We start from the raw sequence: 26252 nt of genomic DNA, 5'->3' as shown, positions 1-26252 counted from the left end.
GACTTATTCCATCCACAAAAGAACGATTGTTCAGAAAGCGATTTAATGTCTTAAGATCTAGGATAGGCCGTACACTGCCATTTGGTTTTGGAACCATGAACAGGTTTGAGTAGAAGCCTCTGAACCTTTCTCTTGCCGGTTCGGTAACTCCATAATCACTCCTTGAGATAACAGCTGATGAGTGCTTGAAACAAAAAATTCATTCTTGGCTGATTTGTTGGTATGTTGGATTTAAAAAAGTGGGGAGGAGGCATGACCTGAAACTCCAACTTGTACCCTTATGGAGCTGTGGCAATGACCCATTTGTTCTGGATCAACTCTCTCCAAGCATTTGAAAATAACAGAAATCCCCCCCCCCACCCACCCACACGAGTGGGGGCGTCCTTTCATAGGGAGGCTTTAGCACCTGTCTTAGAGGGCTTCTGGACCCAGGGTTTCTTCTGCCCTTGGCCCAGCAGCTTGCCCATAGTACTAGACACTTGTGGGTGCCGAAACCTGGAAGGTGAAGCACTAGATGCTGAATCTCCTGATCCCTTCTGGCAGAAGTGCACCCTTTCCAGTTAGCAATTTTTTGCAAGACAACTCAGCCAACCAGCTCTTCAACAATAGAATTCTGTGCATTTATACAGACAACAGAGACAGTCATAAAACCTGCTGTATTGAATCCTTCAAGGTATCCACTGCAAAACATAAGGCCTGGGATAACTCTGCCATGTCCTCAGCAGATTCTATACCCTGCCCCAAAGGAATCCTAGTCAATTATTTAACCTGGTCCTTCAGGGACTGACAAACTCCGATTGCCACCACAGCTGGCTGTACAGCAGACCCGGAAAGAGCAAAGGAAGCCTTTAGCAAAGGTTCCAACTTTTTATCAGCTGGATCCTTAAAGACTTGAGCATTGTCCACAGGACAAGTCAAGTTTTTGCTAAGGGAAGAAACAGCAGCATCCACAGCCAGCATGCTCCATTTCTTAGCAACTTCTCCTCCATGGGACACAGAAGTGAAAATCTCTTAGGTGGAACAAAAACCCTATCCAGGTGCTCCTAGTCTGCATAAATCACCTGTTCCAATAGTAAGTGCAGAGGAAAATCCTGAGAGTTCTGTGGTGACTACAGTGACCCCAGAGAGGAGTAAGCAACCTCAGAGGTTTCTAATGGAGGCAACCTGAACCCAGAGTGGACCTTTCCTGTAAGAGACTGAACCAGTAACTTCTGGGACTGAAATGTAAACACTGCCAGGCCCTCCTCAGGAACTGATCCATCAGAACTGGAGTCTTCCGCTTGGCCTTCCTCCAACTCATCAACCACTTCTTCGGCCTCCTCTACCCATTCTTGCTCCAGCACAAGAGTCCCAGGGGAGGGAGATCTTTCCCGTTTCCTACTTCCCTGTGTGTTACAGAATCAATCATGCCAGCGAACTTATTCTCTAACCAAACCAAAGCTGAAGCCAAATCGTCTTTAGTAACATATGCTGAGGTGGATGCACCAGACTTTGCCACAATGCCAGAGAACCTCAGTGGCTCAGATTGGCCGGTGCCTTCTGATCTCTCAGGGGAAACTACTACAGCGGAACAATGACTAGGTTCCCCAGGACTTGAAGGCAGAGCACTTGCTCCCCTTCCTGCTGCGTTTCCCCCACTCCACTTTATGGAAGACATCACTCGCTTAGAGGCAGATTCCAACTGCTAAGGCTTGTGAAAACACACTTGCTCTCCTAATAGAGTACCATCCGGCTAGGCTGTGATCCAGTAAAAGCAGCTATCACAGCCTAATTGCCAGAAGCACATTAGACAAGCCCCCCGTCCACCAATATCATGCACTTACATGTCCCAGCAATAGCCTGCACTATAGCCCCCTCCTGCAGCTGATCGGAATCCACGTGTATACACACATTCCTGCCTCCTGCCACTACTGTGCCGTGCGTGTGCACTCGTGTGGCCTGCCAGAAATCTCATACTGCCAGGAGAGGTGACAAGAGCGGCAACACAAATGAGCAGGCAGGGCCGCCATGACGAAAGGCAGACCTTACACAAAAGGTGCTGCCGCTGTTGCTCTTCTCAATCTTGACATTCCAGGAAGACCCATCGCCAACCTCCTGCCCTATGTTGGCCAGAATGTGAACGTTTGCTGGAAACAGCAGCTTCTGGTTCATCTTTTAAAATACCTGCCCCTCTCACAGTAAACAATATATATATTGTGACAGTGTGGCGATCTGTCATGATATAAAAAGGATATTTCACCCAGGATTCTCAACAAGTCAGGTTGAGGGGCTCCTGGGTATTTGTTTAATACAGAGGAAACTGGCTTTTCACTTTCCTCATTTGTTTGTAAAGTACATTTTGGGACCTGTAGCCTTGATATTTCAAAGTGATTTGGGAGGGATGAAATCTCCAATCCTGGGACCAAGATTTAAGAAAGGCCAGGAGACTGATTGGTCAGGTGTGTGTGGGTCTCTTCTGGAGTCAGGACCAGGGTTCTGGGCTCCACCCTCCCGAGGAGTTCATGTGGGTGCAAGGGATCAGCCACAAATGTGCATGGTGGCACAGTATAGTCTAAGAGCAGACTGAGTCCAAGCCTGTGGGCTGGAGAAACAAGAGTGCTGGGAAAGGGCGCTAACCCAGGTGTAGTGTGTGAATGGTCAAGAGGAACGAAGCATGAAGCCTAAGCAGTGGTGCTGCTAAAGAGAGCAAGGAGGCTGAATCTTTGTTTTCGTGTGCATTGATGGTGGATACCGCTGCATGGGAAACTTATGTTGTATGGAACTTTCTTTTAAATAAAATTGGACAAAAACAGCCTTTAAAAGGAAGGGAGTGACTGTGCTTCAAAAGCTCTACCCTTGGTTCTAGTTCCCACTATATATATATATATATAGAAGAGGGAGCAAACTCACCAACCTCGCCGCAGGATTCTTGTTCATAAAACAATCTTCACCCATCATGTCGGGCTTTGTCATAAAAAACCCTCAAGGACTCGGCCCCCTATCTCTCCCTGGTGCCTCTGCCTTGGGCCTGTATAGAACCCTGACGGAATGCGCCTTGGTCAGATAACAACTGCACAGGGTTCCGTTATGAAGAACCCAGTGCCATATGGTCACATTGCAGGCAATCCCTGCTTCTTCCATCTCACCACAGGGCTGGGTACCATCCATTTTAGCATCCGCCATTTGAATGAATCCGATTATGCAGTCCCTCGATTCCATTCTAAAACCATTTTGAGACTGATAGTACTCTCATAGAGAGTTGAACTTCCGTGACCATCACCTTCAAGACAATGGTGTGAAAACTGCTGGACTTCCTGTGTAGGAGGGGTTATATTGAGAGGACTTCTTGTCTGTTTTTGGTCGACCAGCGACCACCTATAGGTGGTGCATAAGCCAGACAGTAATGATTATAGCCTGCTCTGTGTCCCGTGATGTACGATAAAGAAATCAAATTCATTTCCAACAGCTACTGGCTTTGTGCTTTCTTGTATTATTTTGGCTGCTGTTGATGGAATTTCTAGGCAGCTGTAAAAGTCAGTCTAGTGATTCAGGTTTACAGAGCTGAGCCCACATCACCGTGTCTTGCATGGATTCACCAACGAACATATATGACATTATTAGAAATACACTAAGGAGAGAGTATATCCCTGACCGGGACAGAAATGGTGCGTTTTATTGGAAATATAAAAATGGTACATCAGAGGAAGTGAGAAATGTGCATTGAATATAAAGTGACTAGTTTTATCTCTACTTGTCGATCTGTTCCTCTGTGTAATGCTATGTGCATGTAGACTTCGGGGCGTATTTATGCAGCAGAAAATGATCAATGTACACTCTATTATTCACCCACTCATTGACATTCATCTGCCTAGATTGGCCTGCACATTCACCCAACTGAAAAAATCTCACCAACATTCACCCAGGTCTGTATATTCCAGAATAGGATGAAGTTTCATTTGTTGTTCATTGTAATCAGATTTATTCAGAGATTTCTTCTGAACACAGCCAGGCTCCCCCATCTCACTCCATGAAGGTCTTAGTCTTACATATACCTGCAGCCTGAAAACAAAGTCTGCACCTGGATTGGACCTTTCTTTTATAAATACGCCTCTTCATCTAGAAAGTGTGAGGTAAAGGCAGGCAGCAAGCACACAAATATTCAGGATGGTACTGGAGCTGCAGCAAAAATTTCAGTAAGCCTTGAAGAACACATTGTACATGTTGGGAAAGGCATTGTTCCCACCCACCATCTACGTGTGGCAGATACAGAACATTCCAAACAGTCCAAAAGTGTCCAAAGAGTTCTGCTAGCTCCATGCACATCCCCTAGCCATAGAGACGGGCAAAGCATGCTTGGCAGTACGGTTTTCCATCTTGCTCACGGAAAGTGCCCTTATTGAGTTGCCGCAAACAAAAAGTACAGCTGAGGTGCTGGGGATGGAACTTTCTTCCCATTGCGGTCACACATCGACCTGTAATTGGCTGATCACATCCGGCACACAGTGATCCACGAGACGAGTGGTAATGAGTCTCACACAGAGGTAGGCCATCATTCTCGAAGAAACTTCCATTGAGGAATGGGGTGTGACAAACCTAAAGAAAACCAGAAATGACATGAACACTGAATCTTACACTGGTGGACATATTGTACTGCATTTCTACAGTTTAAAACCAATCTAGAGGAACATTTGTTCCACAGAACACTGCCAGCAATGGAACTTCATGGACTTCAGAATACCCCAAATGTTCCAGTATGATGAAGAAGTGGCATAAGAAGGAGAAGAGAATTCTGCCAGGGCTGCCTGGGAAGACTAAGGTCAAATCTTAGACAGCAGAAGAAAGATACAGAGAGACCTAAGCTGCTGGAATGTGTTCCTTCTGGGATTCCGGCTTGTCCACAGGGCAGGGCAGAAGAGCTCTCCATTCTACCATCTGTCTAGGAGGATCGAGGAGAGCTGACTACTGTCTCCACAGAGGAGATCCAGAGGCTGCAACAGTTTTCCAATAATTGTCCGTCTGATCAAAAGCCAATAGATAGACTGTGCTGCATGATCAGGAAAGGGTTGTAAGCTATTTACAAAGGAAAATACAGACAACAGCTTTACAGGGTAACTGCTGGACAAAGTAAACTGGCCAGAGAATTGCTGTTCCTTTAATGTTGACACCAGACAGGCAGAAGACAAAGGCCACATCACTTCCTACATTAAGCTCTTCTATAATTGGTCAGATCTGGCACACAAGGATCTCAAGTCTCTGGTGAGGTCTACCCTGCCATAGATATTTTACTTAGGTCTCAATCCATGACCAGTTAGGGATGAAGAAAGGTTACCACTAAAATATGTTGCCCCATTCCACCACTCATCACGTATGCCAGATCTTAAAAGGGTTAGGATGACACAACCCCACCCAAAGAAGGTCAGACAATAGTTGAGCTTCTACTAGGTTCCAGTTCTGGGCACCCTATCCAGCAGTATTCAGGGTGTGAGACTGTAGTGACCAACAATTACCAATGTGTATCGTTCTATCTGGAATCTTCTACTTTCATGATGATAGGAATAGATTGGAATGTTTCAGGATACTCACATGACACACAAAACACTGCGGATGCCATAATCCATTGAGCGCTGAAATGTAACTTTCTTTCACTGGTTCAGAGCATCCAGCGCAAACAGCTCCAAACAGGTGGAAATAATCATCTGAACAGTAAGGTTCCCCTTCCTTCTCATGGAACCCTGTATGGAAAGAGCGGTCAATCAATGGAGACATTCCATTATACAAAAGAACCAATAACCCAGTGGGGGGAGGGATACTGAGGGTCATCCTGTGGAGTCAATGTGATTTGTAGTCCTCACATCACCACAGGAGTCATTACAATTTGTCCCTAAGTCCCATATTTCTGCTGTCTGCCTGTCTCCTTGATGAAAAGAATGATATGTGTGCAAACCCATCAATTCAAGTTGTGACGTCATCCGAGGCCCCGCTCCGACACTCTACGAAAGTGTCTATGTAATCGTCAGTAGAGGCGGCATTGCACAGGACCGCTGATTTCTCTCAGTTGACACGCTGCTTACGTTTGGTGCGATTGGGCACCCGCTACAAGTGAGTGCAAACTTTATATGTTGAGAATACAAATAAAAGGTTTTAAAGGATAAAGAACTATGTTACGTCTGTTTGCACGAGGTGGAGTGGTTGGCGGAAGGAGACTAGCGTAAGCTATGGAGATTGTTCCAAGCCCTCATAGGACATCCAAATGGTCCATTAAGGGACAAAAGGCATATCTTGACTGAACATTAAATTGTGACGTCATGTACTTGGGGGGAGCAGACATCTGGTGGTGTTTTTCAGCACAAAGTTGGATTAAGCACTAAAGGTGCTACAGCATAAGATTTCATTCACTGAAGATAAATGACTCTTCCAAGAATATTTTTTTTAAATATTTGATATATTATATACTCTTTAGGTGTGGTAGTTTGTGGTTTTTTTAATGGCACTGGTATTGATGTTATATTATATATACTAACGCTGCACTTATTGACTGTTTACTGTTGTTATGTATAATTGTATGAGATATGCATAGGTGCATAGCTGCTGGTGAAGGAGAGAGTATTGTTCACAGGCCACATAAAGGGTTTCACATTATATTGATTTTGTTAATTGCACTAGTAAAGTCTCTGTACATTTATATTGTAATCTAGCAGCTCGCAAGGTTTCACTGTTGTTTTGTATTATATGCAGGGTCTTGTCCTGGGATGTGTCCAGCTCTGCCTGTGTCCTGGGATGTGTCCTGGGCTGTGTCCTGCTCTGCCTGTGTCCTGGGCTGTGTCCTGCTCTGCCTGTGTCCTGGGCTGTGTCCTGCTCTGCCTGTGTCCTGGGCTGTGTCCTGCTCTGCCTGTGTCCTGGGCTGTGTCCTGGGCTGTGTCCTGCTCTGCTTGTGTCCTGGGCTGTGTCCTGGGCATTGTCCAGCTCTGCCTGTGTCCTGAGCTGTGTCCTGCTCTGCTTGTGTCCTGGGCTGTGTCCTGGACATTGTCCTGCTCTGCCTGTGTCCTGAGCTGTGTCCTGCTCTGCTTGTGTCCTGGGATGTGTCCTGGGCTGTGTCCTGCTCTGCCTGTGTCCTGAGCTGTGTCCTGCTCTGCTTGTGTCCTGGGCTGTGTCCTGGGCATTGTCCTGCTCTGCTTGTGTCCTGGGCATTGTCCTGCTCTGCTTGTGTCCTGGGCATTGTCCTGCTCTGCTTGTGTCCTGGGCTGTGTCCTGCGCTGCCTGTGTCCTGGGCTGTGTCCTGGGCTGTGTCCTGCTCTGCCTGTGTCCTGGGCTGTGTCCTGCTCTGCCTGTGTCCTGGGCTGTGTCCTGCTCTGCTTGTGTCCTGGGCTGTGTCCTGCTCTGCTTGTGTCCTGGGCTGTGTCCTGCTCTGCCTGTGTCCTGGGCTGTGTCCAGCTCTGCCTGTGTCCTGGGATGTGTCCTGGGCTGTGTCCTGCTCTGCCTGTGTCCTGGGCTGTGTCCTGCTCTGCTTGTGTCCTGGGCTGTGTCCTGCTCTGCCTGTGTCCTGGGCTGTGTCCAGCTCTGCCTGTGTCCTGGGATGTGTCCTGGGCTGTGTCCTGCTCTGCCTGTGTCCTGGGCTGTGTCCTGCTCTGCTTGTGTCCTGGGCTGTGTCCTGCTCTGCCTGTGTCCTGGGCTGTGTCCTACTCTGCCTGTGTCCTGGGCTGTGTCCTGCTCTGCCTGTGTCCTGGGCTGTGTCCTGCTCTGCCTGTGTCCTGGGCTGTGTCCTGCTCTGCCTGTGTCCTGGGCTGTGTCCTACTCTGCCTGTGTCCTGGGCTGTGTCCTGCTCTGCCTGTGTCCTGGGCTGTGTCCTGGGCTGTGTCCTGCTCTGCCTGTGTCCTGCTCTGGCTGTGTCCTGGGCTGTGTCCTACTCTGCCTGTGTCCTGGGCTGTGTCCTGCTCTGCCTGTGTCCTGGGCTGTGTCCTGGGCTGTGTCCTACTCTGCCTGTGTCCTGGGCTGTGTCCTGCTCTGCCTGTGTCCTGGGCTGTGTCCTGGGCTGTGTCCTGCTCTGCCTGTGTCCTGGGCTGTGTCCTGCTCTGCCTGTGTCCTGCTCTGTCTGTGTCCTGGGCTGTGTCCTGCTCTACCTCTAATAAAGGATAAAAGTGCCACGTCTCCTACCTCCACTGGGGCCCCACTGGTGGGCAGCACATGTTTATGGTAGCGCCGGCCCTGGTGTCACCCTTCTGGCGGGTGTCACCCGGGTGCGGTCCCCCCCACTTCGCCATAGTGACACCACTGAGGCTAACATTTGCTTTACCTCTTCTGGGTTTTCTCTACCCTCGGCCTGCACTCAATAATGTTATATACAAGTGTAGCGCTGCCTTCATAGGAGGCTCTGCTCAGGATGGGTCCTCAGTTCTTTGCATTGACCTCTTTAAGGACATCAGCCCCTCTGACACACTATCCTGAGTGTACAAAACATGTGATATCGCAGAATATCTCTGAAAGTAATGCCTGGTAACCAGTAATAATACCATGTCCAAGAAAACAGCTGCTGAACCAGTTAGTAAAGGCAAAATGAATATATTGTCACCGGAGATGGTTGGTAATGAAGTCAGCATAGGAATGGGCTACCAATGGTAATAACACAATTTAGCATACAGGGTGGTTAGTAATAAGGACTAGGCATAAGATGACATTTGGAGTCCAGATCAGCATACACAGTACCGAGGTCACCTAAAGTCAGGGACGGAAATGCCAATACGCACTGTAGGTATGTGCCTACAGACGCCCTTCCCAGAGGGGCACTCTTCTGTAGGAGGTTTTTTTTTTCAGACCTTGGGCCACCCGTGTGTCCAAGGACAGTAGTTTGTAGTTCCTACAGAGGGTGACATTGACAGTCTGGGGTGATCGGTGTGGCAGTGGGGGCATTTACAAGTACCAATCTCCCTGTATGGCTTTCAGTGAAGCAGCTGAAAGCCACTTCTCCTCCTCTCCCTCACACAAATTTCAGCTGCTTCATGGAAAGCCATACAGGGAGATCAGTGCTTGTAACTGCCCTCACCACTGTGAAATCACCCCAGACTGTCCATCGGATTTCCTCAGGGCAGGGTCTAGGCGGGTTCTGAGCTCCTCTAAATTTTAGCTGCGCCCCTCCACCCCTCACACAGTGCCCAGCAGCCCAGCCACTCCCCCCATCCTCCACACCAATGGGAGAAGAGAGAGGCTGGATTTGCTCTGCTTCCCCCCGTGCCCGCCCACACTCCAGTCCATGCAGCTTGTATGAAGGGGATGTGTGGGCATGAAATTGTAAAAAGAGCAGCCGACAACTCTGTGATGCTTCTGACTGAGCCAATATTCCGGGGAGCATCTATATGAGGTCGTCCTTCCTTCCTCCATGCATTAATTCCCTACTTCCTTCCTTCCATTCTTCCTTCCCTCCCTTCATCCATTCCCTCCCTCCCTCCCTCCTTCTTTCTTTTCATTCCTTCCTCCCTCCATCCCTTCCTTCCCCCCTTCTTTCTCACTCTCTTCCTCATCCCTTCTTTCCCTCCTTCCTTCCTCCATCCATTCCCTCCTTCCTTCCATCTTTCCTCCCTCACTCCATTTATTACCTCCTTCCCTCCCCCTTCCTTCCTCCATCCATTCCCTCCTTCCTTCCATCTTTCCTCCCTCACTCCATTTATTACCTCCTTCCCTCCCCCTTCCTTTCTCCATCCATTACCTCCTTCCTTCCCCCTTCCTTCCTTCTTTCCTCCCGCCCTCACTGCCTTTCTTCCTCCCTTCCTTCCTCCCTTTCCTACATCCTCCATCCATTTCCGCCTTCTTTTTTCCACCTTTCCTTTTCCATCTATTCCCTCCTTCCTCCCTCCCTTCCTCCTCCCTCTTTTCCCTCCTTCCTCCCTCCCTCCTCCCTCTTTTCCTCCCTTCCTCCTCCCTCTTTTCCTTCCTCTCTCCCTCCCTCCCTTCCTTCCTCCTCCCTCTTTTCCTTCCTTCCTCCCTCCCTCCCTTCTCCCTCTTTTCCTTCCTTCCTTCCTCCCTCCTTCCCTTCCTCCTCCCTCTTTTCCTTCCTTCCTCCCTCTTTTCCTTCCTTCCTCCCTCCCTCCCTCCTCCCTCTTTTCCTTCCTCCCTCCCTCCCTCCCTTCCTCCCTCCCTCTTTTCCTTCCTTCCTCCCTCCCTCCCTTCCTCCCTCCCTCCTCCCTCCCTCCCTTCCTCTCTCCCTCCCTCCTCCCTCTTTTCCTTCCTTCCCCCCTCCCTCCCTTCCTCCTCCCTCCCTTCCTCCTCCCTCTTTTCCTTCCTTCCTCCCTCCCTTCCTCCTCCCTCTTTTCCTTCCTTCCTCCCTCCCTTCCTTCCTTTCTCCTCCCTCTCTTCCTCCCTCCCTCCCTCCCTTCCTCCCCCCTTCCTCCTTCCTTCTGCATCAACCTGAGCCCCAGCAGAAGACATAGAAGTGCAAGTCCCAGCAGGTTAGAGACAAAGCTTTGAGGAGGAGGATGAGTGTTCATGTCTTCCCCTTGATGCTGGGACTTGTAGTCTCACACACACATAAGGGAATTACAACAACCTGAGTTCCAGCAGCCGATGCAGAACTGCAAGTCTCAGCAGGTTGTAGATGAAGCTTCAAAAGAAGAATGAGAGTCCATGGCTTTCTGGCAAATGGGGGGAAGGGGTGCTTCAGAATTCTCTGCCTATAGGCTCCTGAGAAGTAAATCCAGCCCTGGGCAATAATAAAGCTCGATTTACCAAACACAGGATCTCTATTGCCAAAGTGCATTGATTGACTATGCTGGGCCTAGACCAACTGGATGTGCACTGTTCATAGAAATGAAGGAAAGGGGAGAAGGGGACTTGTAAGGTGGTTTTACAGACATCTGCATTCTGCCAGCTATCATAGGGGCCCTTTAGGAAGCATTGGTGCGCTTAACAAGAGTTTTAGTAAAGCAGCATGCAGTAAGGATGCAGTAAGGATGCAGTAAGGATGCAGTAAAGACGCAGTAAAGACGCAGTAAAGACGTGGTACAGGTGCAGTAAGGATGCAGTAAAGACGCAGTAAGGATGCAGTAAAGACGTGGTACAGATGCAGTAAGGATGCAGTAAAGACGCAGTAAGGATGCAGTAAAGACGTGGTACAGGTGCAGTAAGGATGCAGTAAAGACGCAGTAAGGATGCAGTAAAGACGTGGTACAGGTGCAGTAAGGATGCAGTAAAGACGTGGTACAGGTGCAGTAAGGATGCAGTAAAGACGCAGTAAGGATGCAGTAAAGACGTGGTACAGGTGCAGTAAGGATGCAGTAAAGACGCAGTAAGGATGCAGTAAAGACGTGGTACAGGTGCAGTAAGGATGCAGTAAAGACGTGGTACAGGTGCAGTAAGGATGCAGTAAAGACGCAGTAAGGATGCAGTAAAGACGTGGCACAGGTGCAGTGTACTTAATGTCCTCCCTCCAGTAACTCAGTCCCTGCTAGCAGTGTGAACAATAGGCAGTCCCTGTGTGATCTCTTGTTGTAGACAGGAGGGCTCCTTCCGTCTCTCCAAACAATGCCTCCAGAGATTCAGCGGTGGGAAGTGGAGGGTGGTAGGATGCTGTGGTCTCCCTGATGCAGTCACTGTGGTCTGTGCTGTGCTGACTCTCCGATGGTTTGGCCCCTCAGCAGTCTGGTCAGTACGTAGCAGATGTGCTTTCATCACTTACCTCAGCACCAAGAGGAAGAACTTACCTGAGCAGTCTCAGAGAAGCGCCTCCACTCCTCCTCCATGCCCCAGTGTCTCTTGGGAATTACAGTGTAAAAGTCTATTTGTTCTGTTATATGACTGCCATCTCAAACTACAACTCCCAGGATTCCCAGCGCTCTGCCTAAAAGTCTATGGGCTTACTTCACTTTAGTTCTCCCCCTGCTGGCCAGAGAAGAATGGTGCAGCATAAAATCAGTATCCCAATAGACAGAGGGAAGAATGAGGCAATGTCTCCTCCATGTTTGTGTAGTTCAGGCCCTGACTACATAAAATATGTGTTTATAGTTTTCAGGCTTATTGAACTTAAATTACAAAACAGATCTACACTATTTTCTGCAAGCAAATTGAATCTATTCATGAGGTGCTGCAGACTATACACCGGATAGAATACACAAAATGGCAGGAGGGCTACCTCAGTCTATGTTATATTACATAAAAAACATACCTGAATAGTGAACACAAAATAATAGTGAAATAAAGTCCTCAATGTGAAATCAACAAGTAAACAAACAATTCCTTTCACATCCAGAAGGAGATAAGTGCTTTGTGCTCCCCCCCCCCATTGTACCCCCTCACCCACCAACTTTAATGGACTCTCATGGGAAATGAAGGGTCATTCGCACTTTTGGTGGGACATAAGAAGTAATGCTGGAGCTTGTAGTCCTCCTGGTTAAATATTGCTTGTCATCCCCAGTGATTCCAATGTGGATCTGATAGGTATATACATGTAAGGAATGGAGAGAGGCATCCCACATGGTGTCATTCCGTGTATTAGTAATGGCAGACACACTGGTATGGCACTCACATGTTTCCGGATAGGTACTAGTTCAGGAGATCTGTGGGTACTAGCGACCTGCTATTGTTCATTTGGAGATTCATGCCGATTGTGTCTGCATGATAACATGCACTGCAAAGGCATGGGTTACATGCAAGAGTGTGCACAAATCATGGGCCACTTCTCTGAATGGTGATGAAATTTACAAAATTTGGTTATAAAATTGTTTTTAAAAATTACCTTCTTCCCCGATTTGTTTCATACAAACTTTGCAGCAAAAATGCTCCGGATGCCAGGTGCAGCCAAGAGCGGTCACCAAATTCTGAAAAGAAGAAATAAAAAGGCATTAAATCTGGAAATGAGGAGAAATTAGAAAATAGGAATAAAAATGAAGCAAATTCAACTGCAATGGAAATCAGAGGTGTGCAAAACAAAGGGGAAAAGGGTCAGAATTACAGAAGAAGAGAGGAGGATGGAAGCAAATTATGAAAAATGATGGAATAGCAATGAGGAAGGAAAAGGAAAAGAGCAATAATGATAGTATAGGGAAGGAAGGATCAAAATTACAGAAGAAGCAAGAAGGATGGGAGCTAAAATTATAGTATAGGGAAGGGGGACAAAAGGATGAAGGTGAAATTACTGTACAGGGGAATGGAGGGATAAAGGGCAGAGAGGAAGAATAAGGGGAGTGGGAGTTAGAGAAAAGGGAGAAACATTAGTATAGGGAGGTAAAAGAGGAAAAAAAGACAGTTATAGTAGTAAAGTCATGTAGCAGAGGAATGGAAGGCAGAAATGATAGATGAGAGACATGGAGAAGGAATAGAGGACAGGGATGATAGACTCGAGAGGTGGAGAGGGAGTGAAAGGCAGGAATGGTAGACGAGAAAGGTGGAGAGGGAGTGGAAGGTAGGAATGGTAGACGAGAAAGGTGGAGAGGGAGTGGAAGGCAGGAATGGTAGACGAGAAAGTTGGAGAGGGAGTGGAAGGCAGGGATGATAGACCAGATAAGGTGGAGAGGGAGTGGAAGGTAGGAATGGTGGACGAGAAAGGTGGAGAGGCAGTGGAAGGCAGGATTGGTAGACGAGAAAGGTGGAGAGGGAGTGGAAGGCAGGAATGGTAGACGAAAAAGGTGGAGAGGGAGTGGAAGGCAGGAATGGTAGACGAGAAAGTTGGAGAGGGAGTGGAAGGCAGGGATGATAGACCAGATAAGGTGGAGAGGGAGTGGAAGGTAGGAATGGTGGACGAGAAAGGTGGAGAGGCAGTGAAAGGCAGGATTGGTAGACGAGAAAGGTGGAGAGGGAGTGGAAGGCAGGAATGACAGACCAGAAAGGTGGAGAGGCAGTGGAAGACAGGATTGGCAGACGAGAAAGGTGGAGAGGGAGTGGAAGACAGGAATGGTAGATGAGAGACATGGAGAAGGAATAGAGGACAGGGATGATAGACTCGAGAGGTGGAGAGGGAGTGAAAGGCAGGAATGGTAGACGAGAAAGGTGGAGAGGGAGTGGAAGGCAGGAATGACAGACCAGAAAGGTGGAGAGGCAGTGGAAGACAGGATTGGCAGACGAGAAAGGTGGAGAGGGAGTGGAAGACAGGAATGGTAGATGAGAAAAGTGGAGAGGGAGTGGAAGGCAGGAATGGTAGATGAGAGACATGGAGAAGGAATAGAGGACAGGGATGATAGACTCGAGAGGTGGAGAGGGAGTGAAAGGCAGGAATGACAGACCAGAAAGGTGGAGAGGGAGTGGAAGGCAGGAATGACAGACCAGAAAGGTGGAGAGGCAGTGGAAGACAGGATTGGCAGACGAGAAAGGCGGAGAGGGAGTGGAAGGCAGGAATGGTAGATGAGAAAAGTGGAGAGGGAGTGGAAGGCAGGAATGATAGACGAGAAAGGTGGAGAGGGAGTGGAAGGCAGGAATGGTAGACCAGATAAGGTGGAGAGGGAGTGGAAGGCAGGAATGATAGACCAGATAAGGTGGAGAGGGAGTGGAAGGCAGGAATGATAGACCAGAAAGGTGGAGAGGGAGTGGAAGGCAGGAATGGTAGACGAGGAAGGTGGAGAGGGAGTGGAAGGCAGGAATGATAGACCAGAAAGGTGGAGAGGGAGTGGAAGGCAGGAATGGTAGACGAGGAAGGTGGAGAGGGAGTGGAAGGCAGGAATGGTAGACGAGGAAGGTGGAGAGGGAGTGGAAGGCAGGAATGGTAGACGAGAAAGGTGGAGAGGGAGTGGAAGGCAGGAATGTTAGTAGAGGGAGGTTAGGAAGGAATGAATAAAAGAAATGGTACTCGAGAGAGGTGAGGGATGAAAGCAAGCAATGGTAATAGAGGTGGGTGAAAGTGGAATGGAAGGCAGGAATGGTAGTAGAGGTGAAGGAAGAATGGATGGCAGGAATGATAGATGAGAGACATGCAGAAGCAATGGAAGGCAGGAACGATAGATGAGAGACATGGAGAAGGAATGGAAGGCAGGAATGATAGATGAGAGACATGGAGAAGGAATGGAAGGCAGGAATGATAGATGAGAGATGTGGTGGATAACTGGAAAGCAGGATTGGTAGTAGAGGGGGTAGAGAAGGAATGGAAGGCAGGAATTGTAGTAGAGGGAGGCAGAAAAGAAGTAGGAGGCAGGAATGATAGATGAGAAACATGCAGAAGAAATGAATAGCAGGAATGGTTCTAGAGAGAGGTGAGCAAAGGCTAAAAGGCAAGCAACAGTAGTAGTAGAGGTAGTTGAGGGAGAACGGAAAGGCAGGGTGATTAGAGGAGGAGGAAGAGGAGGAGCAGAGGGCAGAAATTGTAGTAGAAGAAGGCGGAGAAGGAGTGGAAGCAGGAATGATAGCGGGGGGGTTAGGAAGGAATGAACGGCAAGAATGGTACTAGAGAGAGGTGAGGCAGGGATGAAAGGCAAGCAATGGTAGAAGAGGGAGGTGGTGGAGAAAGGTAAGGCAGGAAAATTTGTAGAGATAGGTGGAGGAGGAATGGAAGGCAGGAATGATAGTAGAGATAGATGGAGGAGGAATGGAAGGCAGGAATGATAGTAGAGATAGGTGGAGGAGGAATGGAAGGCAGGAACGGCAGTAGAGATAGGTGGAGGAGGAATGGAAGGCAGGAACGGCAGTAGAGATAGGTGGTGGAGGAATGGAGGGCAGGAATGGTAGTAGAGGGAGGTGGTGGAGGAAAAGAAAGCAGGAATGGTAGCAGAAGGAGGTGAAGGAGGAGAGGAAGGCAGGAATGATCATAGTAGAGATAGGTGGAGGAGGAATGGAAGGCAGGAATGGTAGTAGAGATAGGTGGAGGAAGAATGGAAGACAGGAATGGTAGCAGAGATAGGTGGAGGAGGAATGAAAGGCAGGAATGGTAGTAGAGATATGTGGTGGAGAAAGGGAAGGCAGGAATGGTAGCAGAGATAGGTGGAGGAGGAATGGAAGGCAGGAATGGTAGTAGAGATAGGTTGAGGAGGAATGGAAGGAAGGAAAGGTAGTAGAGATATGTGGAGGAGGAATGGAAGGTAGGAATGGTAGTAGAGATATGTGGAGGAGGAATGGAAGGCAAGAAAGGTAGTAGAGATTTGTGGAGGAGGAATGGAAGGCAGGAATGGTAGTAGAGATTGGTGGAGGAGGAATGGAAGGCAGAAATGGTAGTAGAGATATTTGAAAGAGGAATGGAAGGCAGGAAAAGTAGTAGAGATTGGTGGAGGAGGAATGGAAGGCAGGAATGGTAGTAGAGATATGTGGAAGAGGAATGGAAGGCAGGAATGGTAGTAGATATTGTTGGTGGAGGAATGGAAGGCAGAAATGGTAGCAGAGATAGTTGGAGGAGGAATGGAAGGCAGGAATGGTAGTAGAGATTGGTGGAGGCGGAATGGAAGGCAGGAATGGTAGTAGAGATTGGTGGAGGAGGAATGGAAGGCAGGAATGGTAGCAGAGATAGTTGGAAGAGGAATGGAAGGCAGAAATGGTAGTAGAAATAGGTGGAGGAGGAATGGAAGGCAGGAATGGTAGTAGAGATATTTGGAAGAGGAATGGAAGGCAAGAAAGGTAGTAGAGATTGTTGGTGGAGGAATGGAAGGCAGGAATGGTAGCAGAGATAGTTGGAGGAGGAATGGAAGGCAGGAATGGTAGTAGAGATTGGTGGAGGCGGAATGGAAGGCAGGAATGGTAGCAGAGATATGTGGAGGAGGAATGGAATGCAGGAATGGTAGTAGAGATAGTTGGAAGAGGAATGGAAGGCAGGAATGGTAGTAGAGATAGTTGGAAGAGGAATGGAAGGCAGGAATGGTAGTAGAGATTGGTGGAGGAGGAATGGAAGGCAGGAATGGTAGTAGAGATTGGTGGAGGAGGAATGGAAGGCAGGAATGGTAGTAGAGATATGTGGAAGAGGAATGGAAAGCAGGAATGGTAGTAGAGATTGGTGGAGGAGGAATGGAAGGCAGGAATGGTAGTAGAGATTGGTGGAGTAGGAATGGAAGGCAGGGATGGTAGTAGCAATAGGTGGAGGAGGAATGGAAGGCAGGAATGGTAGTAGAGATAGGTGGAGGAGGAATGGAAGGCAGGAATGGTAGTAAAGATATGTGGAGGAGAAATGGGAAGGCAGGAATGGTAGTAGAGTTTGGTGGAGGAGGAATGGAAGGCAGAAATGGTAGTAGAGATATTTGGTAGAGGAATGGAAGGCAGGAATGGTAGTAGAGATTGGTGGAGGAGGAATGGAAGACAGGAATGGTAGTAGAGATTTGTGGAGGAGGAATGGAAGACAGGAATGGTAGTAGAGATAGTTGGAAGAGGAATGGAAGGCAGGAATGGTAGTAGAAATATGTGGAGGAGGAATGGAAGACAGGAATGGTAGTAGAGATAGTTGGAGGAGGAATGGAAGGCAGGAATGGTAGCAGAGATATGTGGAGGAGGAATGGAAGGCAGGAATGGTAGTAGAGATAGTTGGAAGAGGAATGGAAGGCCGGAATGGTAGTAGAGATTGGTGGAGGAGGAATGGAAGGCAGGAATGGTAGTAGAGATTGGTGGAGGAGGAATGGAAGGCAGGAATGGTAGTAGAGATATGTGGAAGAGGAATGGAAAGCAGGAATGGTAGTAGAGATTGGTGGAGGAGGAATGGAAGGCAGGAATGGTAGTAGCAATAGGTGGAGGAGGAATGGAAGGCAGGGATGGTAGTAGATATTGTTGGTGGAGGAATGGAAGGCAGGAATGGTAGCAGAGATAGTTGGAGGAGGAATGGAAGGCAGGAATGGTAGTAGAGATTGGTGGAGGCGGAATGGAAGGCAGGAATGGTAGCAGAGATATGTGGAGGAGGAATGGAATGCAGGAATGGTAGTAGAGATAGTTGGAAGAGGAATGGAAGGCAGGAATGGTAGTAGAGATAGTTGGAAGAGGAATGGAAGGCAGGAATGGTAGTAGAGATTGGTGGAGGAGGAATGGAAGGCAGGAATGGTAGTAGAGATTGGTGGAAGAGGAATGGAAGGCAGGAATGGTAGTAGAGATATGTGGAAGAGGAATGGAAAGCAGGAATGGTAGTAGAGATTGGTGGAGGAGGAATGGAAGGCAGGAATGGTAGTAGAGATTGGTGGAGTAGGAATGGAAGGCAGGGATGGTAGTAGCAATAGGTGGAGGAGGAATGGAAGGCAGGAATGGTAGTAGAGATAGGTGGAGGAGGAATGGAAGGCAGGAATGGTAGTAAAGATATGTGGAGGAGAAATGGAAGGCAGGAATGGTAGTAGAGTTTGGTGGAGGAGGAATGGAAGGCAGAAATGGTAGTAGAGATATTTGGTAGAGGAATGGAAGGCAGGAATGGTAGTAGAGATTGGTGGAGGAGGAATGGAAGACAGGAATGGTAGTAGAGATTTGTGGAGGAGGAATGGAAGACAGGAATGGTAGTAGAGATAGGTGGAGGAGGAATGGAAGGCAGGAATGGTAGTAGAGATAGTTGGAAGAGGAATGGAAGGCAGGAATGGTAGTAGAAATATGTGGAGGAGGAATGGAAGACAGGAATGGTAGTAGAGATAGTTGGAGGAGGAATGGAAGGCAGGAATGGTAGCAGAGATATGTGGAGGAGGAATGGAAGGCAGGAATGGTAGTAGAGATAGTTGGAAGAGGAATGGAAGGCAGGAATGGTAGTAGAGATTGGTGGAGGAGGAATGGAAGGCAGGAATGGTAGTAGAGATAGGTGGAGGAGGAATGGAAGGCAGGAATGGTAGTAGAGATAGTTGGAAGAGGAATGGAAGGCAGGAATGGTAGTAGAAATATGTGGAGGAGGAATGGAAGACAGGAATGGTAGTAGAGATAGTTGGAGGAGGAATGGAAGGCAGGAATGGTAGCAGAGATATGTGGAGGAGGAATGGAAGGCAGGAATGGTAGTAGAGATAGTTGGAAGAGGAATGGAAGGCAGGAATGGTAGTAGAGATTGGTGGAGGAGGAATGGAAGGCAGGAATGGTAGTAGAGATTGGTGGAGGAGGAATGGAAGGCAGGAATGGTAGTAGAGATATGTGGAAGAGGAATGGAAAGCAGGAATGGTAGTAGAGATTGGTGGAGGAGGAATGGAAGGCAGGAATGGTAGTAGAGATTGGTGGAGTAGGAATGGAAGGCAGGGATGGTAGTAGCAATAGGTGGAGGAGGAATGGAAGGCAGGGATGGTAGTAGATATTGTTGGTGGAGGAATGGAAGGCAGGAATGGTAGCAGAGATAGTTGGAGGAGGAATGGAAGGCAGGAATGGTAGTAGAGATTGGTGGAGGCGGAATGGAAGGCAGGAATGGTAGCAGAGATATGTGGAGGAGGAATGGAATGCAGGAATGGTAGTAGAGATAGTTGGAAGAGGAATGGAAGGCAGGAATGGTAGTAGAGATAGTTGGAAGAGGAATGGAAGGCAGGAATGGTAGTAGAGATTGGTGGAGGAGGAATGGAAGGCAGGAATGGTAGTAGAGATTGGTGGAAGAGGAATGGAAGGCAGGAATGGTAGTAGAGATATGTGGAAGAGGAATGGAAAGCAGGAATGGTAGTAGAGATAGGTGGAGGAGGAATGGAAGGCAGGAATGGTAGTAGAGATAGTTGGAAGAGGAATGGAAGGCAGGAATGGTAGTAGAAATATGTGGAGGAGGAATGGAAGACAGGAATGGTAGTAGAGATAGTTGGAGGAGGAATGGAAGGCAGGAATGGTAGCAGAGATATGTGGAGGAGGAATGGAAGGCAGGAATGGTAGTAGAGATAGTTGGAAGAGGAATGGAAGGCAGGAATGGTAGTAGAGATTGGTGGAGGAGGAATGGAAGGCAGGAATGGTAGTAGAGATAGGTGGAGGAGGAATGGAAGGCAGGAATGGTAGTAGAGATAGTTGGAAGAGGAATGGAAGGCAGGAATGGTAGCAGAGATATGTGGAGGAGGAATGGAAGGCAGGAATGGTAGTAGAGATAGTTGGAAGAGGAATGGAAGGCAGGAATGGTAGTAGAGATTGGTGGAGGAGGAATGGAAGGCAGGAATGGTAGTAGAGATTGGTGGAGGAGGAATGGAAGGCAGGAATGGTAGTAGAGATATGTGGAAGAGGAATGGAAAGCAGGAATGGTAGTAGAGATTGGTGGAGGAGGAATGGAAGGCAGGAATGGTAGTAGAGATTGGTGGAGTAGGAATGGAAGGCAGGGATGGTAGTAGCAATAGGTGGAGGAGGAATGGAAGGCAGGGATGGTAGTAGATATTGTTGGTGGAGGAATGGAAGGCAGGAATGGTAGCAGAGATAGTTGGAGGAGGAATGGAAGGCAGGAATGGTAGTAGAGATTGGTGGAGGCGGAATGGAAGGCAGGAATGGTAGCAGAGATATGTGGAGGAGGAATGGAATGCAGGAATGGTAGTAGAGATAGTTGGAAGAGGAATGGAAGGCAGGAATGGTAGTAGAGATAGTTGGAAGAGGAATGGAAGGCAGGAATGGTAGTAGAGATTGGTGGAGGAGGAATGGAAGGCAGGAATGGTAGTAGAGATTGGTGGAAGAGGAATGGAAGGCAGGAATGGTAGTAGAGATATGTGGAAGAGGAATGGAAAGCAGGAATGGTAGTAGAGATTGGTGGAGGAGGAATGGAAGGCAGGAATGGTAGTAGAGATTGGTGGAGTAGGAATGGAAGGCAGGGATGGTAGTAGCAATAGGTGGAGGAGGAATGGAAGGCAGGAATGGTAGTAGAGATAGGTGGAGGAGGAATGGAAGGCAGGAATGGTAGTAAAGATATGTGGAGGAGAAATGGAAGGCAGGAATGGTAGTAGAGTTTGGTGGAGGAGGAATGGAAGGCAGAAATGGTAGTAGAGATATTTGGTAGAGGAATGGAAGGCAGGAATGGTAGTAGAGATTGGTGGAGGAGGAATGGAAGACAGGAATGGTAGTAGAGATTTGTGGAGGAGGAATGGAAGACAGGAATGGTAGTAGAGATAGGTGGAGGAGGAATGGAAGGCAGGAATGGTAGTAGAGATAGTTGGAAGAGGAATGGAAGGCAGGAATGGTAGTAGAAATATGTGGAGGAGGAATGGAAGACAGGAATGGTAGTAGAGATAGTTGGAGGAGGAATGGAAGGCAGGAATGGTAGCAGAGATATGTGGAGGAGGAATGGAAGGCAGGAATGGTAGTAGAGATAGTTGGAAGAGGAATGGAAGGCAGGAATGGTAGTAGAGATTGGTGGAGGAGGAATGGAAGGCAGGAATGGTAGTAGAGATTGGTGGAGGAGGAATGGAAGGCAGGAATGGTAGTAGAGATATGTGGAAGAGGAATGGAAAGCAGGAATGGTAGTAGAGATTGGTGGAGGAGGAATGGAAGGCAGGAATGGTAGTAGAGATTGGTGGAGTAGGAATGGAAGGCAGGGATGGTAGTAGCAATAGGTGGAGGAGGAATGGAAGGCAGGGATGGTAGTAGAGATAGGTGGAGGAGGAATGGAAGGCAGGAATGGTAGTAAAGATATGTGGAGGAGAAATGGAAGGCAGGAATGGTAGTAGAGTTTGGTGGAGGAGGAATGGAAGGCAGAAATGGTAGTAGAGATATTTGGTAGAGGAATGGAAGGCAGGAATGGTAGTAGAGATTGGTGGAGGAGGAATGGAAGACAGGAATGGTAGTAGAGATTTGTGGAGGAGGAATGGAAGACAGGAATGGTAGTAGAGATAGTTGGAAGAGGAATGGAAGGCAGGAATGGTAGTAGAAATATGTGGAGGAGGAATGGAAGACAGGAATGGTAGTAGAGATAGTTGGATGAGGAATGGAAGGCAGGAATGGTAGCAGAGATATGTGGAGGAGGAATGGAAGGCAGGAATGGTAGTAGAGATAGTTGGAAGAGGAATGGAAGGCAGGAATGGTAGTAGAAATATGTGGAGGAGGAATGGAAGACAGGAATGGTAGTAGAGATAGGTGGAGGAGGAATGGAAGGCAGGAATGGTAGTAAAGATATGTGGAGGAGAAATGGAAGGCAGGAATGGTAGTAGAGTTTGGTGGAGAAGGAATGGAAGGCAGAAATGGTAGTAGAGATATTTGGTAGAGGAATGGAAGGCAGGAATGGTAGTAGAGATTGGTGGAGGAGGAATGGAAGACAGGAATGGTAGTAGAGATTTGTGGAGGAGGAATGGAAGACAGGAATGGTAGTAGAGATAGGTGGAGGAGGAATGGAAGGCAGGAATGGTAGTAGAGATAGTTGGAAGAGGAATGGAAGGCAGGAATGGTAGTAGAAATATGTGGAGGAGGAATGGAAGACAGGAATGGTAGTAGAGATAGTTGGAGGAGGAATGGAAGGCAGGAATGGTAGCAGAGATATGTGGAGGAGGAATGGAAGGCAGGAATGGTAGTAGAGATAGTTGGAAGAGGAATGGAAGGCAGGAATGGTAGTAGAGATTGGTGGAGGAGGAATGGAAGGCAGGAATGGTAGTAGAGATTGGTGGAGGAGGAATGGAAGGCAGGAATGGTAGTAGAGATATGTGGAAGAGGAATGGAAAGCAGGAATGGTAGTAGAGATTGGTGGAGGAGGAATGGAAGGCAGGAATGGTAGTAGAGATTGGTGGAGTAGGAATGGAAGGCAGGGATGGTAGTAGCAATAGGTGGAGGAGGAATGGAAGGCAGGGATGGTAGTAGAGATAGGTGGAGGAGGAATGGAAGGCAGGAATGGTAGTAAAGATATGTGGAGGAGAAATGGAAGGCAGGAATGGTAGTAGAGTTTGGTGGAGGAGGAATGGAAGGCAGAAATGGTAGTAGAGATATTTGGTAGAGGAATGGAAGGCAGGAATGGTAGTAGAGATTGGTGGAGGAGGAATGGAAGACAGGAATGGTAGTAGAGATTTGTGGAGGAGGAATGGAAGACAGGAATGGTAGTAGAGATAGTTGGAAGAGGAATGGAAGGCAGGAATGGTAGCAGAGATATGTGGAGGAGGAATGGAAGACAGGAATGGTAGTAGAGATAGTTGGAGGAGGAATGGAAGGCAGGAATGTTAGCAGAGATATGTGGAGGAGGAATGGAAGGCAGGAATGGTAGTAGAGATAGTTGGAAGAGGAATGGAAGACAGGAATGGTAGTAGAGATAGTTGGAGGAGGAATGGAAGGCAGGAATGGTAGCAGAGATATGTGGAGGAGGAATGGAAGGCAGGAATGGTAGTAGAGATTGGTGGAGGAGGAATGGAAGGCAGGAATGGTAGTAGAGATAGGTGGAGGAGGAATGGAAGGCAGGAATGGTAGTAGAGATTGGTGGAGGAGGAATGGAAGGCAGGAATGGTAGTAGAGATAGGTGGAGGAAGAATGGAAGGCAGAAATGGTAGTAGAGATTGGTGGAGGAGGAATGGAAGGCAGGAATGGTAGTAGAGATAGGTGGAGGAAGAATGGAAGGCAGAAATGGTAGTAGAGATTGGTGGAGGAGGAATGGAAGGCAGAAATGGTAGTAGATAGTTGGAAGAGGAATGGAAGGCAAGAATGACAGTATGGTAGGATGGTAGTTGTTAGAGGTACAGGGGGATTATAGAAAAGGAGAGATGGAGGTATAAAGGGTGAGAAGTTGGACTCATAATAGCGGGAAGGGAAATAAAATGCAAGTATAGGAAGTAGAATAATGAGTTCAACACAAGACTTGCACAGTAAATGGAACTATGAACGTGAAAAGTAATAAGGTGGTTTAACCAAATACAAGATATGATGGAGAAGAATTGGAGAAAACAAGCAGGTAATCTGAGCCAGGATGGTGTAAAATTCTAACAGAATAATTTCCATCATCAGATCTGTGAAGAAACTGAAATCTGTGAATCGGTTGGCTTTGGCTTTTGCCTTTGAGAAAACTTCTGACCCCAACCACCAAATTCTGTACCTGGCAGGGAGTATAATGATGCCAACCTTTCGTTCCTGGTCATAGATATTCTACCCAGCCCTGTGTATGGTGCTCTGTATGTGCCAGTCTTCCTAGAGTCTGTAAGAGGACTAATCAGGGGGATAGTCTATCTCTCTCTCTCTATGCAATCTGAGTCTACTCTGCATCTTCCATGTGTGGAGCAGACGATTACACCAGCAGCTTTGGTATGTAATTATATGAAGATGGCATTTATTACTATAATCCTAAAGAAAGGGTAAGTCGAGGATCTGGACACATAGTAGGGTTGCCACCTCATCCCTTTAAAACCAAAGACATATTATTTACACAAGCTCAGAGGTTAATTTAATGCAGATACGTCACTAACTGAGATAATTGTCGCTTTAATCAGCCACAGAACCCGTGTAGTTAATATGTGTTCGGTTTTAGAGGGATGAGATGGCAGCCCTAACACACAGGTCAGGCTTACATTGATTTGTATGGACTGTGAATGTAGCAGAAGAATAGAAGCAGCTTGGACAACCAGATCCAAGAGATATTGTCACCTTCAGGATGGGCAGATGGCACAGGGCACAGCGTGGGGCATGTAACTCGAAGTAATCTTTCTCACAATACGGCTGTCCGTCCTTTTCAAAGAAGTTTGTACTTCCAATAAGAGATCTGCAATGAGCACAGACAAAATGTTCCGGGTGCCAGGTATGGCCTAGAGCTGTGACAACCTGCAGAGGAATTAAGAAGACACAGCCGACCTCAGTACAGTAGAATACACAAGTATGATGCAATCTGACAATACATCATCCAGCCAGGACCATGCGGAATATGACATAAAATCATTCCAATAGATAGGAAAACATAATAATGGTGCCAAAAACTCCATGTGACCATCAATGAGCAATTAATTCAGAGTGGAATTACTGGAAGAATCCTGCCGTATGGTGAGCACTCAAGGGGTCCATAGTGAGTGGGGTGCAGGGTGTACCCTCTGTGTGTAGACTGTACAGTGAGATGTGAGGTAGAGAGTCAGCCTGGGGTAAGGTCCAGACGGGGATAATTGTAGAGGGAAGGTACTTCCCCTCCAGCCATGCTCATTCATCAGATGAACTGTGTGCAGCCTGGATCCCTCTAAAGACTTTCCTGGGCGGTGAGATGGACTTCCTGGGTTTTGGATTTGTGATGAAGCAAAATACATTTGTGCTATGTATAGTGTGTGAGCTCTGTGTACCCTGTGCGCGTGGACTGTAAGGCGTGCTCTGTGTACCCTGTGCGCGTGGACTGTAAGGCGTGCTCTGTGTACCCTGTGCGCGTGGACTGTAAGGCGTGCTCTGTGTACCCTGTGCGCGTGGACTGTAAGGCGTGCTCTGTGTACCCTGTGCGCGTGGACTGTAAGGCGTGCTCTGTGTACCCTGTGCACGTGGACTGTAAGGCGTGCTCTGTGTACCCTGTGCGCGTGGACTGGAAGGTGGGCTCTGTGTACCCTGTGCGCGTGGACTGTAAGGCGCGCTCTGCGTACCCTGTGACCGTGGACTGTAAGGCGCGCTCTGTGACCGTGGACTGTAAGGCGTGCTGTGTGTACCCTGTGCGCGTGGACTGTAAGGCGTGCTCTGTGCGTGTGGACTGTAAGGCGTGCTCTGTGTACCCTGTGCGCGTGGACTGTAAGGCGTGCTCTGTGCGCGTGGACTGTAAGGCGTGCTCTGTGTACCCTGTGCGCGTGGACTGTAAGGCGGGCTCTGTGTACCCTGTGCGCATGGACTGTAAGGCGTGCTGTGTACCCTGTGCCCGTGGACTGTAAGGCGTGCTCTGTGTACCCTGTGCGCGTGGACTGTAAGGCGTGCTCTGTGTACCCTGTGACCGTGGACTGTAAGGCGTGCTCTGTGCGCGTGGACTGTAAGGCGTGCTCTGTGTACCCTGTGCGCGTGGACTGTAAGGCGGGCTCTGTGTACCCTGTGCGCATGGACTGTAAGGCGTGCTCTGTGTACCCTGTGACCGTGGACTGTAAGGCGTGCTGTGTGTACCCTGTGCGCATGGACTGTAGGGTGTGCTCTGTGTACCCTGTGCGCATGGACTGTAAGGCGTGCTCTGTGTACCCTGTGCGCGTGGACTGTAAGGCGTGCTCTGTGTACCCTGTGCGCGTGGACTGTAAGGCGTGCTCTGTGTACCCTGTGTGTGGACTGGTAGGCGTGCTCTGCATGTGAAGTGTTTGTGGCATGTACAGTGCCTGTATAAGGTGTGTGTGATAGATATTATATATACACGAACGGCTCAAAAAAATGAAAGGCAGACTTTGCAATCAGAGTATAACATCAAGTTGATGACACTCCTGGGATATGGATCTGGTCCGGTAAGTCGCAGAGGGGGTTGGTAATCAGTTTCAGCTGCTTTGGTGGTAATGAAATTAACAACAAGTGCACTAGATGGGCAACAATGAGATGACCCCCAAAACAGAAATGGTTTTACAGGTGGAGACCACTGACATTTTTTCCCTCCTCATCTTTTCTGA

The 26252-nt window shown here is 48.2% G+C and overlaps 1 protein-coding gene across 2 annotated transcripts in view; it reads right to left on the bottom strand.

Moving 5' to 3' along the window:
• Nucleotides 1-3621: 3621 nt before the first annotated feature.
• The window catches only part of TGFB1I1 (transforming growth factor beta 1 induced transcript 1), a 67481-nt gene continuing 44850 nt past the window's right edge, over nt 3622-26252 (bottom strand). For both annotated transcript variants that reach the window (XM_089653992.1, XM_089653993.1), the window contains 4 exons: nt 24301-24474; nt 12698-12779; nt 5563-5711; nt 3622-4572 (listed from right to left, as the gene is read on the bottom strand). In XM_089653992.1, the coding sequence (XP_089510118.1) occupies nt 4306-4572; nt 5563-5711; nt 12698-12779; nt 24301-24474 (672 nt within the window). In that variant the 3' untranslated portion in view covers nt 3622-4305. The remainder of the gene's footprint in view (nt 4573-5562; nt 5712-12697; nt 12780-24300; nt 24475-26252) is intronic.

Source organism: Staurois parvus, unplaced genomic scaffold, assembly GCF_062004578.1.
Source record: "Staurois parvus isolate SC_StPar_1 unplaced genomic scaffold, SC_StPar_1.0 ptg000733l, whole genome shotgun sequence".
In the NCBI taxonomy this organism is placed as follows: domain Eukaryota; kingdom Metazoa; phylum Chordata; class Amphibia; order Anura; family Ranidae; genus Staurois; species Staurois parvus.
Note: the sequence above shows the minus strand (reverse complement) of the source record. Positions and strands in the feature narration are given on the sequence as shown.